Source organism: Leiobunum rupestre, chromosome 6, assembly GCF_980474605.1.
Source record: "Leiobunum rupestre chromosome 6, qqLeiRupe1.1.hap1, whole genome shotgun sequence".
NCBI classification, from domain to species: Eukaryota; Metazoa; Arthropoda; class Arachnida; order Opiliones; family Sclerosomatidae; genus Leiobunum; species Leiobunum rupestre.
Genome location: NC_143389.1, coordinates 16,727,465 through 16,744,983, shown reverse-complemented (window position 1 = coordinate 16,744,983; position 17,519 = coordinate 16,727,465). Strand labels below are relative to the sequence as shown.

At 36.5% G+C, this 17,519-nt stretch overlaps 1 protein-coding gene across 3 annotated transcripts in view; it reads left to right on the top strand.

The window, feature by feature from the left end:
• LOC149939559 (lysosome membrane protein 2-like) overlaps nt 1-16,617 on the top strand; it is a 56,486-nt gene extending 39,869 nt beyond the window's left edge. Inside the window, exons 7-13 of one of the 3 annotated variants that reach the window (XM_090177516.1) lie at nt 2,579-2,639; nt 4,017-4,126; nt 4,617-4,732; nt 9,601-9,677; nt 13,138-13,189; nt 15,393-15,538; nt 16,282-16,617. In XM_090177516.1, the coding sequence (XP_090033642.1) occupies nt 2,579-2,639; nt 4,017-4,126; nt 4,617-4,732; nt 9,601-9,677; nt 13,138-13,189; nt 15,393-15,538; nt 16,282-16,483 (764 nt within the window). In that variant the 3' untranslated portion in view covers nt 16,484-16,617. Of the gene's footprint in view, nt 1-2,578; nt 2,640-4,016; nt 4,127-4,616; nt 4,733-9,600; nt 9,678-12,372; nt 12,776-13,137; nt 13,190-15,392; nt 15,539-15,907; nt 15,987-16,281 lie in introns of those variants that run through there. The other 2 variants (XM_090177517.1, XM_090177518.1) reach the window with 2 other exon arrangements.
• The last annotated feature ends 902 nt before the right edge of the window (nt 16,618-17,519 follow it).

Below are 17,519 nucleotides of genomic sequence, written 5' to 3'. Positions count from 1 at the left end.
CTTCTTGACTAGTTTTGATAGAACAGTTAATAACTAAGGAGTTAATGGGTTTATTAAAAATGAATTCATGTTAAAGGGAATATAACCTGCAAAGCAATCTTTATCTAAGACCCTTCAATTTTTCAAATTTTACTGTACAGTGTCGCCAAACATTTCTAAAGCCAAAGGAAAGAGCTGCAAACGTTGGTGTTCCACACGAAATACCTGAGGTTATATTCCCTTTAACTGAGTAAATGTTCCCACAACTATACTGCCGTGCAAAGCACAATTTAAGCATTGACGACCAAATTTTCGCTTTCCAAATTTTGGTTTTATTTCACCTTATTTTATACGTTAAACTCAATTTTCAACTAATTTTCGAGTTTCAAATTGTTATTCTAAGAGAAACGACTTAATGCAAAACGCATTTCGGATTTTTGCATTATTTTCAAACCATAAACGCATTAATGTGTTTTTTTCTCTTTAAAAATCAAATAAAAACGCATTTTTCGCGTCATCCACCAATCATTTAAGAGATAAATAGTCGCGCGCGCTAGTTAAGCCCCCTTTCAGAATCGGAAGTAGGTTAGTCAAATAAATTGTTTACTTGATGGAGCCGCTCCCAACTTTTTCAAACCTTCGGACGTTTTTCCGAACTTTTAATTAGGACATATTGGTGTGAAACTTTTTTGTAAATACATTTAGAAAATATCTGGTAAAACAATTCGCGCTGAAGTTTTAAAAATTCGAAGAAGCCTACGTATTTCCCGTCGCTTAGAACACTTTCTGTTAAGAAAATTTGCCATTCTATGCTAGCGCCAGACGTTGTTGTAGTCCACGGACCTATTCCCCGTTAAACCCAATGAAGTTTTCATACCAATACTTACATATCAAAAATACATTTTTTAACGCATTGCTTATTATAATAGCCTCTGCTTTCGTGATTTACGGAATGTATTACCCGCCTACTGGGAGAGAGAGCCTGCCCCTACGAGCGGTGTGTCTTCCCCTTTAGTGGGGAACGATAAAGCCACTGTCACACGACAGTTAAAACCAAATAACTAACTAAGTATTTACTGACTTCAGTCATCGTGTGATCAAAACTAGTTGTGAAGATACTGAATCCGGTTCGACGCTAGTTTGGGAAATGGTTTCCAACGGTAAAACATTTTCCATTTTTTCGGTGAAGAGCCCATAGGAACGCTTACTACTTCGTTGAATTGTATCCTGCTATATAGAAAAACGCAACCAGGGCATCCTGACTAATACCTGTTGTTTTTTAATGCTCGTGTGAGCTACGCAATATCGAAACGTTTTAGCCCATCGTGTGACCGAATTTTCTTGCTTTCATATTCTTAGTTTCACAGATTATTTACGCTACACTACCCCACTACACGTTTTCTAACTCGGACTTAAACTCTCTGTTATCTGTTTACCTAGTAATCATAGTATATAGCTTCTTAGTATTTTGGTCTACAATTTTTCACCCTTTTCTAGGTCTTTGTTTCAGATCGTAGTCTTTATCAAGGCCTATTTTTATTTAAAAAAATGCAATGTTACAACGTTTTGTGAATTACAGCAAAAAAGCACCAATTTCGGTACTGCTCTGATGCTTTGATATAAAAAGTCAGATTTACCTTGAGGCCACTTGTGGTGTTTGTTTGTTCGTCCGAACAAATTAATTAGTTGAGTTGTAGAATTCTAGAAATGTCAAACACATTACACCTACCCTATTCCAGTGAAATAAAAGTTTAATACACTAAGATACAATCGGAAACTATAAGAAACTAAGAAACAATTTGCAAGTTTAAGACATATTTCTACAATATGTATATTTTGACGCGCAAATTCAAAATCAGAAAGCGTCTTCTATCTTAGTGTTTATTTTTGACGACTACCAATAGAAAGCTCCATGGTTACCAAATTCACGTGTTTTAATTTGTAATAAATTCTCTATTCACGAAAAATTTTAAAATATATGTAACCTTTAGGGGTCGCGAAACAAAACCATAGAGGCTTGCAGCTCCCAAGTAGGGAGAATGGACATAAATAGCGAGATTCGCTTGCTTTCTCCATTTAGAACAATAGGTGTTTCCATAAAATAAAACAATAAAAAAGTATAAAATGTTTGTATCTTTGTCCTAAGGATATTAGTAATTTATTGGCACGTGCGTAAATTCCCAAATCTTTATCGACTGCAGCTATAACTATAGCTATCTAGGAGGCACAAACACAAGGAGAACGCAGCTAGCCTTTAAACATGCTAACGCAGTGAACGTTTTACGGAAAGGGGGAAGACAATTTCCGAATTTTTCCCTTCCGACGGCCACAGGCGCTAAAGTATCTAACCAACTGAAAATTGTACACAAGAAAATGCACGACTTCTGACGGGTCTAAGTGTGTGGAGTGCTGTGTTTGTGGCTCCTAGTAGCTAGTGACTCAGAAAAAACAAATATACGTGACCTCCCGTATTTTATAGACTAACCTATTATGCCAAGTTTGGATGCTCATTGGAAAAGGTTGTGGACGCCTATAGCGAGACAGACACACAAACTTTCGGGAATATGTATTAATTAAAAAAATATTCGTTTTATTTTAGTGCAAGTGCCAGCATTGAATAAGGGCTCAAATGTATCTTACTTCATTCCAGAAATATGCAGGTAGGTGGCTTCCATTTCATTTTATTAAACCAATTATGTATTTTTTATACTTAGGTACAATGAATAAGAGTTACTCATTATGCATCTCGCGTTCTAACAGAATGTTCTTCCCTTGAAAGTTCAATCAAATCGACTAAGTACCTTAATGATTCAGCTTAAACGTACGTTTTCCGACGCGATTGACAAAGTTAAAACACCGGCGGATCCCGCGTAGAATAAGATCTCGATTTTCCATTCGAGAACTAGACCACGGTGCAGCGTTTGTAAATTTTGATACGGCTCACTTTGAAAATTAGTTTTGTAATTTTAAAAAATTGTTCTTTCAAAAATGAAAATTTGCAAATAAATTGGTAAAAAGCTTCAGTAATTACGCTTTAAAACCAAAGTCAATATCGCCTGTTTATGTATTTTAACTTAAAGAATCTCTGCACTACCTGTTGTATAATAATATACAGGGTGTTTCAAAAGGTTGTGCAAAAATTTTAAGGAGTTGTAGGGGGTGAGCTGAGAAGTACACCTATTTCCCCCCCATTTTCTTACGATGAGTTAAATGAGCACCCGAGAGCAGCTGCTTCAAAGTGCGGCCTACTAGCCTCTGGAAGTAGGCTGAAACAAGCACAAAACCAAGCAGCAGTGAAATGCGATTTCAGGGGTACGATGAATTTGCGAATGCGTGGGAATTGAGATAAATAACAAAAACAAATAAGTAAATAAGAAATGTGCAATGAGTTTAATTAAACATAGAAGAACAAAGTAGTAAAATGCGTTTCCCTGCTGCTTGGTTTTGTGCTTGTTTCAGCCTACTTCCAGGGGCTAGTAGGCGGCTGTAGGCCACACTTTGAAGCTCTCTGGCGCTCTTTTAACTCATCGTAGGAAAATGGGGGAAAAACAGGCATACTTCTCAACTCACCCCCTACAACTCCTTAAAACCTTTGTATAACCTTTTGAAACACCTTTAAGAATAATGGCATTTTGCGAAGTACATTACACTTAAATAAACAAATAGATGTTTTAAATTGTTTCAAAATATTAGCGTACCTAACAAGTTTAATTACCCGTTTTAAATTAACTGACTAACTGTACTAGAATTAAAGCTGTAGAAATATGCATATATAAGAATATCAAAATTTAAAAAGGCGATATAAATATTCAAATGCAAATTGATTAGAAATAATAAGAGATGGTGCTAATTCCAATTGAAATTCAGACATATTTTATAGTACGAAATTGAGATATTATGTAGCCTCGTGAGTTAGTGGTTTTAGTTCCGATATTTTGTTGAATCTGATTACCGAAATAGTTTGAAAATTTTGATTTAAATGGCCTTAAACTGGAATCAACTTTTTTTGCTTTTAAAATGGTTTGGTTCTCTTGTAGATATTCCGATTTATTGTATTTGGACCAAAGCGAAGTGGAGGACGTCGATGTTTACAGATACAGAGTTGACCAAATAAATAACGATGAAGATAAGACATGCTTTTGTACTAGTAAGACAGCTTTCACTACACATGCTTGGTACAATTACTCGAAGTGTAGGCTTTTGCCGTTAGTGGCGTGACCGACCTAAAATAAGTATATCTTATCATTAATATCACTATTTCTATGTATTTAAATAAGTTACCGTGTGACCAAATAGGTTAGCTAGTGCTCAGTGGTTTTTTGAAGAGGTAATCTGTAAAATTGTTGGAATTTATATTCCGTTTAGGGGAAACATAGCGTCTACAAAGGCGATAACGAAGACTCATTTACTTTTGATAACTCGTGTCACAAACATATTTTTTATTACTTTTCAAGGGAGTATGAACTTAAATTTTTATGGTGGATCAACGAGTTTCACATTGCTGCCGCTAATTACGCTAAAAAGAAGTGATCGCGCGTGTTAGCAGAAGAATTTTTTTATTTAGTTCATACTCACTTTAAATTAATATATCATAAGTTGATACCAGAGAGGTTTAAGAGACTTGGTGTTTTTCACAGGTTTGTCACATATGATAACAGCACCACACTTCCTGCAAGAACCGAGTTATCTTGATGAATTTAGTGGATTATCTCCAGATTCTGAGGAACACAGATCTTTGATATATATAGAACCGGTAAGATGTTATTCTCAAAGAGACTATAAGCTTCGTGCGTAGTTTATATCTTGCTCAGAAGTATAACCCCCTATCGACCGAGTTTTATTTTCACCTCCCAGCTTGTGGCACAGGGTGAAAACTCAGAATAATTCTTCGAGTTTGCAAGTTATCTCCCCACTGATTACAGGGTTTCTACCCCGAGGTTTTCGGGTTCCCCTTTCCATAAAAACGAGTTGGTGTTGGCTCGCGTGCCTTGAAGGGCTTTCCACCACCCTCCTACGCAATTTAACCCGGCCACAGACCACTGGCTTATCAAGTCACTAGTTGATTTGTGGCTCCTTGGGTATTAGCTTAGCTGATTATTATTATTAGTGAGTGTAGGGAGCTGTTGGCTCGAGTGGAACGAATAGCTGACCACTACCCTCCTACGCATTGTAATCCGACTGACTGAATTAATGGCTTTAAAAGTCACTTGATGACTTAGGTATTAGCCTAGCTGGTTATTATATGTGACAGCCGTCTGTTCATTCAAAATTACATCTGTGCAATCAGTTGAAAATCTCAGGATAGATTTATTAAAATCCAAAAGGCATCTGCTATTTCCTCACACATTTATTTGACAGGTATTAAAACAGACGGCGCTATTTTTTTCTCAACAACGAAGGAGTAGTTCGGTCACAAAACGTGTACCCCGAGGCTTTAATAAAGCCGCACGTTTTCAGAAAATTGCATTCTTAAAATTTTCACGTAGTTATTTTTAATGAAATAAATAAATAAGATTTGAATTTAAACTAATCAGGGTACAATAAATACAATTATGCCATTTTCAGGAAAGGCACCGACGTTTTAATAAAAAGGCAGCAATTCTATTGAATCTTTGAGTCACGTGCTCATTAAATACATTCCAACCCCAGTGGAAGTTAGAATATAAAGTCAGTTTTTACTTTTGGAAAAATTGCACTCGCATATGTTATATCTACTATTCGCCAAAAGCTATCGCTACGCCCTCGAAAACTAGATAGGTAACGTATCAGCAGCAGACTTGTAAACAGTACCCCCGCCAGGAATTTTTAACACACAGGCCCGGTCTGATTTAAAGACCACCCCCCTTTTATTTATATATTTTAATTTTGAAATGTCCGATTTTAAAAAAATTTCTTGACTATAGTTAAAATTTTAAAATTATGACACTAATATGTTAATTTAAACGTTTTCTTAGGAAAGATAAAATTTTCTGACCTCGTAATTTAATCAAAGAATGATACTCTTCGATTAGAGCTTTTGACAAATTCGTCAACCACTAAATTAGGGTTTTCTTTTAAACAATTTGACAAATCCCGATTAAAGGGAATATAAACCTCTGGTATTTCTGTCGCCCTCCGAGGGTTCCAATATTGTCCGCTGCCTCCCATGGCTTTTCACACTTGCGGCGCTGATAATCGCTGAATGTGAAGGGAATAAAGGAAATTGATGGGGTCTTCCATAAAGAACGCGTTGGAGGTTCTATTCCCTTTAATGGACAACGTAGCCAGATTATAACTTTGGAACTTTGTAAATATTCCGACAGGGAATTTGTTACGCCTAATACTTCGTCTAATGCAACGACTAATATTAAGTTGTTAAAGTTATGTAATTGGGATATATACCCACGACACTCAGCAGCCTCGTCGGGTTTTCCGTTTTCAATCAGATTCTCTAAAGTTAAAACTACGTACGGAATCGAGTCTATTTGTAAAATAGTGAATCCCTTTTTTTTGCTCCACCATCGAGTGTCGCAGCTTTGTGGCATTTTCAGAATGTCGTACCCTAGATCTTTTTGAGAGTTTTCAAAATATTCACTTCTAATAACCGAATTGCTTTGAAAGTTGTAAATGGCTTGAACCAAACCAAGTAATTCCCTAACTGTCGATATTTTGGAGCAACAGTCAACTAAAACTAAATTTAAGCGGTGGGCGTGGCAATGAACGTACGGACAATGGCCACCTACTGCTTCTTCTACTTTAACCCTTACTCCTTTTACGTGGCCACTCATTACACTAGCTCCATCATAAGTCTGTGCAACACAATTCTCCTGTTTGAAACCACCCTCTTTTAAAAGATCTATAATTGCCAAGCTGATACTCTCAGAATCAAACTTGTGTAGATCTGTGAACCCTATAAATCGTTCTACGACACCTATTTCTGCTTTAGTATATCGAATACAAAGACTTAACTGCTCTACTCCCGCGTTGTCTCGTGTTTCGTCAGCTATTACAGAGTAGAATCCACCGGATTCGTTGACCTCTTGAACAATAATTTTTCTCACTTAACTTGCACAAATGCCAATTATTTCGTTTTGTATGGTGCTGTGCAAATATTTGGCATTATTCGGCATATTATCGCACTTTGCTTTTAAATCAGGACATTTTCTTTTTAAAAGATCTAATATTGCAATAAAGTTTCCCCTATTCCCAATATTGTCGGCGGATGTGTAAGTGTTCCCCTGAAGTGCTAAATCTTGTTGGGCACATAAAATAATCACTTCCACGTGTGTAGATAGGACCTCTCTGTTTCTAATAACGTCTATGGTGGTCGTTAACCTGCAGGCAAACTATTGATCCACGGGATTTGGATTCCATGTAGTCTAAGTACATTTTGTAGACTAGTTGGTGAGAAGATTTGTTGGAAGTGAAGTGTTCTTCGAATTGTCTCCCCATGTTTTTCCAATCCGAAAATCCCTTTAGAAATGCAGTGTTTCTACTGCCTAAAAAATGACGGCAACAAAAACCATACACTGCATCCTTTGCAACTGAATATTCAATCATTTGATATTTGTCATACCAAGAAGAATTGAAACCTCGATTTTTACCGCCAATTAATCTTTTAGGAAAAGGATTTAGTTTAGGCTGAACTGGAAGGCAATCTTTATCTAGACTAATATCCAAGTCATTCAACGCGTGTAAGCCCATTTCTTTTGAATTGGACACGTTGTTTGATGTATTTTGTGCATGGTTAGAGTTGGGGTTTGCAATTACTTCTGCAATTTCTCCTTCATGAGTTAGTTCCATTTCCATATCAGTACTGACGTTTGGAAGAACTTCAGCAGTATTACTAAAACAGTGCTGTTATCAGTCCCCAAAGATTCTAAACCCTTTCCCAATTTTTTGACTAGGTTTTTCTCAGAACTATAGTTATGGCTTTGCGCCGACGATTTCAAAAAACGTGCCATTGCACCTTTCTGACTACTAACGAAACTATCTTCCCTTTTCCGTTTTTCTCGTTTTTGGGACCCAAATAAAAATTTTCTGGTACTCATATTTCAAAATGCTACTATTATATACTAATAGCGAAATAACCTTAAACATGTTTAAGAAAATAAAGCTTAGTTAAAGCTATGAAATCTTCAAACAGACTTTTTAATAATACCAGCTATATCAAAGCCCTGAAAAAAGCTGTTTGAATATTTTTTCTAGAATAGCTAATTAGCCTTGAAAAAGGCTTTTTGAATAATTTAGCTAGAATAGCTAATTAGCCTTGAAAAAGGCTTTTTGAATAATTTAGCTAGAATAGCTAATTAGCCTTGAAAAAGGCGGTTTAAAAATTAGCTTAAAACAGCTAAATAGCCTTTAAAAAGGCTGTTTGGCAAAGTTAGTCTCGGAAGAGACTTTGAAAAAATTTGACTGGGAGAGAATCGAAATTGAGAACTACCTGTTTGTTCAGGAGCAGAAAACGAAATGAAGAAACGCGCGTTATCTGGGACAAGTCCGACCACCGAAGGTCTAGGTCCTTTCTCTACGATCAGTGGTCACTGATATCACGTGATTTCGCAAAAGGGACAAAGTGTAAAAAAGAAAAAAACCCTAATCCCCAGGACGCTCTCTATTCAAAGTAGTGACTGGTACAATGCTTAACGCTTCGACTTCAGCTCCGCGGCGATTTAACTTCGTTTAAGCGTTGCAACGGTTTAAGTCGTATTAAAGAAATCCAGTTTCTCACTACCAAAAGCAGAAACCACAGAATTCGCTGCCTTTGGTTGTGTACTCAAGTAATATTGATTTCGAGTATAGGTGGTTCAAAAGAGAACGTTTTGTTAGGGCCATTTAGGACTCTTGGAAATTGGAATTGAATGGAAGTTCTTTTTTAGGGGGCTAGATGACCAATTTTTAAAAATAAATAAAATTTATAAATCACATTTGGAAGGCCCCAGAGGCAATTTTCTTAAACTTTTAGAGGCCCCTAAAATAGGCCTAAGATTTTTGGACATAGGCACGTGCCTACTTGTGCCTACTGCTGGCGGGGGCACTGCTTGTAAATAGCGGCAGTCCAGCAGTCCAACACTCCTTAAAATCGTGAGTCCCCTGAAAATATTTCTTCTAAAGGAGGTAAAAACAGATTCTATTAGGACTTTTTATGATATGCCATTATGCGTTAGTAGAACAAATGAAATGTTCATATTTGCATTGTACTACAATTGTACACTGTTTTATTTTTCCTGAATGGTAACACCGAGGGACTAAACACTATCCGTAATCGGTGTACAAGCTTGGATTAATTGGTACAAGCATGTAGCTTTGACTGTACTTAAGTGATTACGAAATCAATTACACACTTTGCACTACCAAAGGCTGTACTCGCTGTATTCGGGGTACATATTTTAATGAAAAAACCAGATTTTGTCATTTTTATCTACCCCGGAAAAGCCACAGCGCATCCTAGACTCGTTTCGGACGCGAGTAAGAGGTTGAACAAATGGATATTGTTAATTGCTCGACTCTATTCCAGACACTTATTTTGAATTGAAAATTTAGTAAACCCGCTCAGCCGCTCCGCGACATAAACTGATTTGGTAGATTATGTTTTACATTCATTTTCGGAAACAGTTTTTGCAAAGATCAGATATTTTACAGATTACTGGATATATTCTGAAGAGTCAAATACGACTGCAGATCAATGTGCAACTGAAAGACTTCAAAGAAAATACTTTGTGAGTAACGTTTTTGCGCTTCGCTAGACCATAAAGCCGGGTTTTCCAAATTTCCAAATTAAAAGATCACCAGTTTCATATTTCAGAAACGCGTTATAGCATTTGGCATATTTCAGAAACGTGTTATAGCATTTGGCATATTGCAGAAACGCGTTATAGCATTTGGCATATTTCAGAAACGCGCTATAGTATTTGGCATATTTCAGAAACGCGCTATAGCATTCAGCATATTTCAGAAACGCGCTATAGCATTTAGCATATTTCAGAAACGCGCTATAACATTTAGCATATTCCAGAAACGCGTAAAAAGCATTTTTCATAGTGCAGAAACGCGTTTTAGCATTTAGCATATTTCAGAAACGCGTTATAGGGCCTATTGCAGAAACGCGCTATAGCATTTGGCATATTTCAGAAACGCGCTATAGCATTTGGCATATTGCAGAAACGCGTTAAAGCACTTTTCATAGTGCAGAAACGCGTTAAAGCACTTTTCATAGTGCAGAAATGCGTTATAGCATTTGGCATATTTCAGAAACACGTTATAGCATTTGGCATATTTCAGAAACGCGTTATAGCATTCAGCATATTTCAGAAACGCTTTTTAGCATTTGGCATATTTCAGAAACGCGCTATAGCATTTGGCATATTTCAGAAACGCGCTATAACATTTAGCATATTCCAGAAACGCGTAAAAAGCATTTTTCATAGTGCAGAAACGCGTTTTAGCATTTAGCATATTTCAGAAACGCGTTATAGGGCCTATTGCAGAAACGCGCTATAGCATTTGGCATATTGCAGAAACGCGTTAAAGCACTTTTCATAGTGCAGAAACGCGTTAAAGCACTTTTCATAGTGCAGAAATGCGTTATAGCATTTGGCATATTTCAGAAACACGTTATAGCATTTGGCATATTTCAGAAACGCGTTATAGCATTCAGCATATTTCAGAAACGCTTTTTAGCATTTGGCATATTTCAGAAACGCGCTATAGCATTTGGCATATTTCAGAAACGCGCTATAACATTTAGCATATTCCAGAAACGCGTTAAAGCACTTTTCATAGTGCAGAAACGCGTTAAAGCACTTTTCATAGTGCAGAAATGCGTTATAGCATTTGGCATATTTCAGAAACACGTTATAGCATTTGGCATATTTCAGAAACGCGTTATAGCATTCAGCATATTTCAGAAACGCTTTTTAGCATTTGGCATATTTCAGAAACGCGCTATAGCATTTGGCATATTTCAGAAACGCGCTATAACATTTAGCATATTCCAGAAACGCGTAAAAAGCATTTTTCATATTTCAGAAACACGTTATAGCATTTGGCATATTTCAGAAACGCGTTATAGCATTCAGCATATTTCAGAAACGCTTTTTAGCATTCAGCATATTTCAGAAACGCTTTTTAGCATTTGGCATATTTCAGAAACGCGCTATAGCATTCAGCATATTTCAGAAACGCGCTATAACATTTAGCATATTTCAGGAACGCGTAAAAAGCATTTTTAATAGTGCAGAAACGCGTTATAGCATTCAGCATATTTCAGAAACGCGTTTTAGCATTTAGCATATTTCAGAAACGCGTTATAGGGCCTATTGCAGAAACGCGCTATAGCATTTGGCATATTTCAGAAACGCGCTTTAGCATTTGGCATATTTCAGAAACGCGCTATAGCATTTGGCATATTTCAGAAACGCGCTATAGCATTTGGCATATTTCAGAAACGCGCTATAGCATTTGGCATATTGCAGAAACGCGTTAAAGCACTTTTCATAGTGCAGAAATGCGTTATAGCATTTGGCATATTTCAGAAACACGTTATAGCATTTGGCATATTTCAGAAACGCGTTTTAGCATTTAGCATATTTCAGAAACGCGTTATAGCATTTAGCATATTTCAGAAACGCGCTATAGCATTTGGAATCTTACAGAAACGCGTTATAGAATTTTTCATATTTCAGAAACGCGTTATAGCATTTGGAATCTTACAGAAGCCCGTTATAGCATTTGGCATATTGATGAAACGCGTTATAGTATTTCTATTAAGAGTTGAGGCATTTTTTACTTCAAGAAAACCGCATCATCCAATTATCGTAGCGAACCGCTAAATCAAAATATCTTACAGGGCCTTTTCCTAATTAAGCACGAAAAACTAATTTTTTATCCCTTAGAAGATATTTTTTTCTTATTTATATTAATATAACCAAATGTCGGCTTCACTTAAAATTTGGCGAAAATGCGTTTCTGAAAAGAATGGCCATAAAGATTCCGTATAGCTGACAAATATGTAAAGTGCCGTTGCAGACGGTCGACGAGTTTCAGCCAATCAGAAGTCAAAGAGTGGTTCCGAAATTGAAATTGGTTTTTAATTTATATTTTGGTTCGTGTTTTTAAACCAGCGTCCATTTGCCAGAATTCCGAAATGTGAAAAAGATCAATTTGGTGATATAGAGTAAAGTGCGCGACAAACAAGAATCGATCTATGAACTTAATTATACGCATTGGAAAATGTATAATATTTAAAGCAATTCATGGAAATATAAATATAAAATCAATTAGCGAAAAAACCAAAAAATAGCTTCTATAATTAAAGTTTAACTTCATAAATAAAAGGATTAAACACTTTAAAATTATTTAATGAAAAATAGATCAAAGGAAAATATAAATGACTATACGATTATCATTCATTAGATCCCTTGTCACCGTGGAGAAAATTATAAAGGCCACACGAAACGAACGTTAAAGATTAGAAAGAAAATTCATTAAATAAACTTAAATTCACAATGGTGCAGCGAAATTCTTTGGGACATATGGATTCTGAATATGAAATGGTTAAATCAATAATTGTTTTCGGACCTAAGTAAAAATTATCAATACATGTAGTAAGTATTATGATCGAGTTTGTGTGTATAAGGTCTACACTCTACAGGTAAATACTATATGTGTAATGAATCAAATTGAAACACCCTGTATATATAATCAACATTATCTAGACGGAAATAAGAACTTATTACAAACTTTATTTCAGGCAGATTAGACCGATGCTTAATGTTTTTAAAGCTCGTCCCCGAAATGAAATAGGGCTAACTTCCTCCAAATCTCTTAAAATGTTCCTTATTGTTTTTTTTAAAAGAACAAATAATAAACTTTATATTTCTACGATTTTAATTTATTAATTAACTGTTTAACTCAAAATCGTAAAGCCTCAGCAAAACCCTCCTAAGGGAATTTGCCGAGCTCGGCTGTCGAAGGCATCTTTCACAATTGCCTATTTCTTCACCGCAAAATGACTAATTGAGCGAAGCGAAACCACTCAATCGCCTCTCATTGGCTGAAACGTCCGGGATCACCTCGCTGCAGGTCCAATTATTTAGACGATTCTACGCATTGAACAAGACGGAAAAAGCTTCGACTATATCATGGCCCTTAACTTTTTCTTGTATAATATCTTTACAGATACAGCAGAAATTCAGAGGAGTTAGTCTTTCCGTTGTTGTGGCTCAGTGAGGTAATATCTTGTTACATGTATGAGCAAAAGAAAATAAGGGGAGATGCTATTGATCTCCGAGATCATTTTAACGCGTATCAACCACCTAGGAGCAACAAACACAAGGTGAACGCAGCTAGCCTTTAAATACGCTAACGCGGTGTTGTGTAAAAATTTCATTGGACGAACCTTTACGCTGGACGTTTTACGGAAAGGGGGAAGATAAGTCCCGAATTTTCATCTTCCAACAGCAGCAGGCGCTTAAACGACCAATGAAAAATGTACCCAAGAAAATGCGTGACTTCTGACGGGTTGCGTTCTGCTTGTGTGGGGTGCTGTGTTTGTTGCTCCTAGTAGCCTACCACAGTGAAGCTAATATATGTAGGCAGTCTTTTTTCCCTACTTAGTTTTGGTAACTGTGTATTTAAATGCAAACAGAAGTAAATGAAACGCCGAAACTACCTAGTTATTATTGAAGCGGATCGTTTCATAAGGCGAATATTGTGATTCCTCTTTGGGGAAAATTAGACCCGAGAATAGTCATTCTCCCGAAGTTGAAATAAATTAATTCCTAATATTACAAATGTATTCATTTCTACTTCGGGAGTCAGATTATAGTTTTTCTCCGGCAATCCAGCTCACGCTCTAACAGTAAGCGCCTGCCCCTTGAGCGTCAATCAAAGCGGGCCGGTATCTCATCATTGGTTCACTGAAACTGATATCTTCCGACCGGATTGAAACACACGCCGATGCTTTTTATCCTTCCCCTCTCGTGACGGGGGGGGGGCAATTTTATACATAAAATCATAAATATTACGTAGAAAAAATATGGTATCTAGCATATTTTTCACTGAGATATGAGGTGATGAAAAACAAATTAGTTCTAATGATTGAAAATAATCGATGTCTGTTTTTATATTTCAGAATTCCGCATCACATTTTTTTTAATTCAAAAATGCACAGATTTTATTCAATCAAAATTTTAAAATAAATAGAAGTATGCCCTGATAATCTCGATATAATGTACCTTTTGAGAAAAATGGCCTCCACCAACCATTTGAAACCCATTGTAGTCATTACGTTTCAACCATCCCAGGTTCATCGCTTTAAAAGTTTGACCCCATTTTGTCCAAATTTGGAATAATGTTTAAATGTCTCGCTCCGAAACCCGAAAGATTCGTCATGGGGACCTTCAAAATATTCCCATCAATCATATCGAATACTAGAATTAGTTGAACTCGGGGATATCCCCCAGAACTAAAATACGCATAAATGTCCGCAGTCGTTTATGCTAAAGATAGGCTCTTCAACAGGTGACATTTAATTAATTAATTAAAGAAAAATCGAATCGTTTACTAATTTGCCCATTCGTGCTAGTATAAGTCCGTAATTACATTCCATAAGTGTATCAGTCAGTCGAAATAATTATTGATTGGGTACTTGCTCGTAGCGTCGTAAGCCCAGCACCGGCCCTGGGGCGGTTCGAACGGTGCGACCACACCGGGTGCGTCATAGGGGGGGGGGGGATCGGGACGACGGGACCAATAACTTTTGCCCGCAAGATGGCGCCACAATGAGATCTCGCACCACCAGATAAACTTGCTGGGGCCGCTACTGCGTAAGCCTGCGTTGAAACGGCCGCCATGACATTAATTTGACGTTACAGAACACGAGGCAAAACGCAACATGATCCCGCAAAATAATCACGTGACCGCCTTTGGTGACCTAACGTCATGACGGACCAATATGCGTTACCATGGCAACGAACACAAGCCACACCCACGAGAAAGCTACGAATAGTTACGTGTCACAGCTAACTAGCAATAATTATTCGGACTGACTGACACATAATATGCTGCGTGACGTAGAGTTTACTTGTTTAGACGGTTTGTGTCTACCATGGTCTCGCTTTCCCGTGTCACGAGAGGGGAAGCTTGTGATTCAATGACGTCGGAAGACGTACGTTTTAGGGAACCAATGAGATACCACCACGATTTGATTTTAGAAATGGCTCTCAGCAAAAATGTAAGAAGCAAAATATATTAAACTATGATAAAATAAACTTAAATTTCCACTAATTGCGCAATAAGAAGCTTCATCAGATACCAAACTGAGAAACCTAGGCGAAATGGAACTATAAACTTATGTAACTAGCGATCATATTTCACAACCATAAGTTTTTCGTGAACTCGGAAATAATAAATGAAAAATTTGTTCGTATTAGGAAGACGTAGTGGATTCCGCAGTGTTGTCTGAAATTCACCAAAGGAGCACGTATCCGATGAAATATGGGACTGCAGCGATCTATCTAGTCATCGGCTGTGGATCTTTTTTGGCACTCTTTGGTCTCGTTTTCTTCACCGTTGAAAGGTAAATTTACATGTGGTACGTAGAATACTGCAGTTTCTGAATGAAATGTTACCAACTTTGGTAACATTTCATTCAGAAACTGCAGTATTTTGATGAACTGAAAAAATTAATTCTGGAAACTGATAAGACGCTACTAATTAGAGATAATTAAGTCTTGACTCCCACAATTAAAACCCTCCAATACCAAAACACTTTACACTCCCTTTAAGCATTATTACATTGATAATCAGTCATTACAAACAAACGTAACCTTCGATTGACGCATTGAATAAAACCACGCGTTAAACAAAAAAAGTGTCAGTATATGCAATTCTGAATGTGTTTTATTCAAATCGAATTTTAATTTTTTTGAATTAATTAATTTTATAGGTGCAAGAAGAAAAATCAAAAATAGTCATTTTTGTACCACTCACAATAGCTGTTTTTATAATTAAAAACATTTTTACAAGATTTGAGCTTACAAGGGGGTACAACATTTTTATGTGGTAACCTTCGAGATAAAAAAAACTATGACGACCAATACGAATCATTGTGCAAAAGAAATCGTATGTTGATGAATTGTATGTTAAATATATTAAAATAGAATGCAAATCTGAGACTTTTACAGTGCAATATCTTTAATCTAACTTATTCATTTTTACTTTTTCTATGTTATAAACTTTAAATAATTTCGATTAAAATGAAGTTCTCAGATTTAGAGGAAATGTTTTTACAATCATAAACTTTGTTTCTTACCAAAACAGGAGGTTGTCATTGCATTGTCCACCGCCATTACACGGTGCCTTTAGTATATTTTGGATATTCCTCCCGCCGATCCTCCTAACGCTTTCTTTCTCATTTAGGATGTATCTACTTAGAACATATATTCAATGTCCGTTTTTTGTTTGTTGGGTTTTGCAAGTTAGGAAGTTTTATATTTTTAATATCATTTACCTTTTGGTATAAATTAGATCAAATATTACGAAATTTTCGTAACGTTTTTATTTTGTTAAAATACTGATATTTATCTCTCAGTTGGTAATTTTAAAAATTGAAATGTTTAAATATGAGCGTCATTTTTAAACCAGTGCTTGTAACAGTGTGACAATAAAGTAGAATAATAGTGGTCCAACTGTATTTCCATTTGTACGGTGCGAAACATCGCGCAGCTGTGTCATAATTCAGTCTTTATCTACCCTGGTCAAAATTTTCACTCAACCCTTAGATAAAATCAGGAATTCCTAAAGGTAGGAGAAATCAACAGCTGTTGCAATTGCTATGAAGCTAAAATTTCTTTAAATATCCACCCTTAACCCGCTATGAATGGGGGTCAGTTTGGCGAAAATCATTTTGGCGAATAATTTTATACGCCAATATTTACCCAAAAAATATTGCAAAACCACTTTGGCAAATTCGGAAAAACGTATTGGAGAATTTCATTTCCATACCTGTCACAAAAAAATAAAATTTCATTAAAAATGAGGTTTGTTTAAAACCTACTGCTGGTCTGGAGTCAGGAACCATATGTGTCAAAAGAAAAATGCATTATTTTAAGGCGGTGAACTTTGATTTTGCCCGATTTACTTTTGGTAAGTTTATAAGTTATACAGCTCTTTTGCTGCAGTTTTGAATTTCAACCTCCCAATAAAATAGCGAATCGATTATGCCACCCTTCGATAATCAGGGCTTCGAAAAAAATGAATGAATAAAATATTGTCCTGTGCTCTCGTATACCCTATACCCTAGAGGAATAGCCCTGGTATTGATAGTTCTGATTGGGCTAAGCACTGACATTACTCTTCAGAAATCGCGTAAAAGGGGATGTAGAAACGGGGGGTATGTCGAGGTAGACTTTTATCTATTCATGCATTCCAACAAAGGCAGCGCGATCATGGCGCGATCTACCGGTTAGGGTTTGAATTCTTTAAAAAGTCTACCTCGACTTTCCACCCCTTTTTTCCCCCGCCTCGAACTGGCACTACTCTGTCGGACTTAGCGCCTT